We start from the raw sequence: 2,213 nt of genomic DNA, 5'->3' as shown, positions 1-2,213 counted from the left end.
GCCGCAGCGGCGGCGCCGTGGTTCCGCGGTGCATACGGAGCGGAGGCTCGGGCAGCGCCGGCGCGGGCGGCGCGGCTCTGGCGGAGGCAGCAGCGGGGGCGGCGGCGCGGGCGGTGGGGGCGGCGGCAGCTCTGGCGGGGGCAGCGGGACGGCCGGGGGCCACAGTGGTCTGTCCTCCAACTTCAATGAATGGTACGTGTGAAGGGCCGGGGGCCGCTCTCCCTCTCCCAGTCCCCGCCCTGGCGCAGCAGCCCTCCACCACCCAGGGCATCCTGTGATTGTGATGCTAAAATTACGAATCTGATTTTTATGATGACAAAAAATGATTTTACCAGCAGGAGGATTTTTCAAAGTTGTTGTTTGTTGTTGTTTTTTTTTTTTAAAAAAATAATCTAGGCATGAAAAGCAAAAATATCCCTAACGGAGTCTCTGAAGCTGAAAATATAAAATAAGGAATAAAAAAATTAAAAAAAAAATAAAAACCCATAAAAATATCGAACCAAACCCCCTCTCCTTCCCTCACGCCCGCTTGCCTTCTCACCGCACTCCCAGTCTCTGGCAAACTGTACATAGCGGACTCCTTCCTTCTCCGAGGTGGTTTTAATGGCTTCTTGGTGTATAGAAGTTCGTCCATTTGTAATGCTCCGGATTGCGTTCCTCCCTGCCTCTTCCTCCCTTCCCCAACGTGATGGGCTTTTTCTTTTCTCTTTTTAGTTTACTCGGTTTTATTTTTAAGTAACGTGGAAGAAAATGGTTTCTTTTGTATTGTGGTATTGAATATTGTGTTCCTTTCATGAGGCAACTTGATTGTAAACTTCATGCAACTATAGACTGGAAAAAAACGAGCCGTGCCAAAGTCTCCCTCTTGTCTCTTCAGCATACCGATCCACACAGCACACACATACACACCACCACCACCACCAACGCTGTGAATGTATTTTTCTGTTAGCTGGGTTTACCTGTGATGTTTTAGTGCTTCTGCGAGTTCAATTTGTTAGTTCCTGTATGAAAGATTGTGGGGTGGGGGGGGAAATAAACGTCGTGCCGTTAGCTTTTTCCTTAATAACACCCTTCCTTCTGTAAATACCCGTTACCATATTTATCCATTTGTAATTAAATTATGGTATTAACTTGCTACAGAGGAAACAATATTTATAAAGAATGTTTCTTAACTATAAATATGTACAATTGTGGGCATAAACTGTTTCAGATTTTTTATTTGAAGGTTTTAAGTGGTTTGATCCTTTCTTGTGATATGTTTTGAAAGTAATGCATACAGAAATATAATAAAACGTGTTGAAACTGCATGAACATACTGGTTTTTTCCTAGCGAAGTTATTGAAGAAAATGGGAACAGACAGCTGAGGGTCCACATGGGTATGGATCAGCTGCGCGGATGAATGGGAGCACCACCTCACAGGCTGGAGAGGAAGGTGTATGTATGCATAGAAACGGGGCCAAGCTCCCCTTTGGCAGAAAGTCTCAAAATTCCTTTCTGTGTCCTTTGTTTCATAGCTGAGAGTGAATTAAATTTTTGGAAAGCCCCTGTGAGGAAGGGCGGCAGGAACCTTCAGAGTTTCTAATGGCTCCATTATCTGGGGGAATGCCTTTCTTTCAGCTATTTGGACTGGATTTAAGAGCACTAAATATTTCCTTATTCTTTGTTTTCCCTCCTCCCTGCCCCCTTCCCTCTCCCTCTGAAAAGCCGAGGTACAGTTATTTTTAATTGCACATTTAAAACTGAGCTGAGTACTTTGTTTTTGAACTTGGCCCAATGATTACAGTCTAAGGGACCATTTCTACCAAAAGTGTTTTGTGGGTTTTTTTCTTGAAAATTTTAACAGCTTCCTCAAGAAATCCTGCTTATCTGCACAGCCACTGCACGCCGGTAAACAGAATGTTCGAGAGAAGAAGGTGATAAATTGACTACTTTTAAATTTAGGAAAGCCACAAAGCCGTTGGCCCAAAATGAAAGAGACCCTCTTCAAGAATTCAGTGAAAGAAAATTTAAAAAGACGGAAAGGGCCAGGTGGGAGTGAGGCAGAACTCTGACCACCAGTGTTCTCTGTTTGCAGCCTCACTCCCCCTCCTCTGCAAGAGTTTATCAAAATTCCCAAACAAGTGGCTCCAAGGAGGAAGGCAGTTTTAATGATTGAAGGGAAGGGATGGGGAAAATTCTTTTTAGATCCCATCGAGACATCTTCATTTTCCTC

At 44.6% G+C, this 2,213-nt stretch overlaps 1 protein-coding gene across 1 annotated transcript in view; it reads left to right on the top strand.

The window, feature by feature from the left end:
- The window catches only part of ZIC2 (Zic family member 2), a 7,456-nt gene extending 6,183 nt beyond the window's left edge, over window positions 1–1,273 (top strand). Inside the window, 2 exon segments of the mRNA XM_023764919.1 lie at window positions 8–71; window positions 74–1,273. Coding sequence (XP_023620687.1) covers window positions 8–71; window positions 74–202 — 193 coding nt within the window. The 3' untranslated portion in view covers window positions 203–1,273.
- The last annotated feature ends 940 nt before the right edge of the window (window positions 1,274–2,213 follow it).

Source organism: Myotis lucifugus, unplaced genomic scaffold, assembly GCF_000147115.1.
Source record: "Myotis lucifugus unplaced genomic scaffold, Myoluc2.0 scaffold_363, whole genome shotgun sequence".
NCBI lineage: Eukaryota > Metazoa > Chordata > Mammalia > Chiroptera > Vespertilionidae > Myotis > Myotis lucifugus.
The sequence above is the reverse complement of the archived record's forward strand: the minus strand, read 5'-3'. Positions and strand labels throughout refer to the sequence as shown.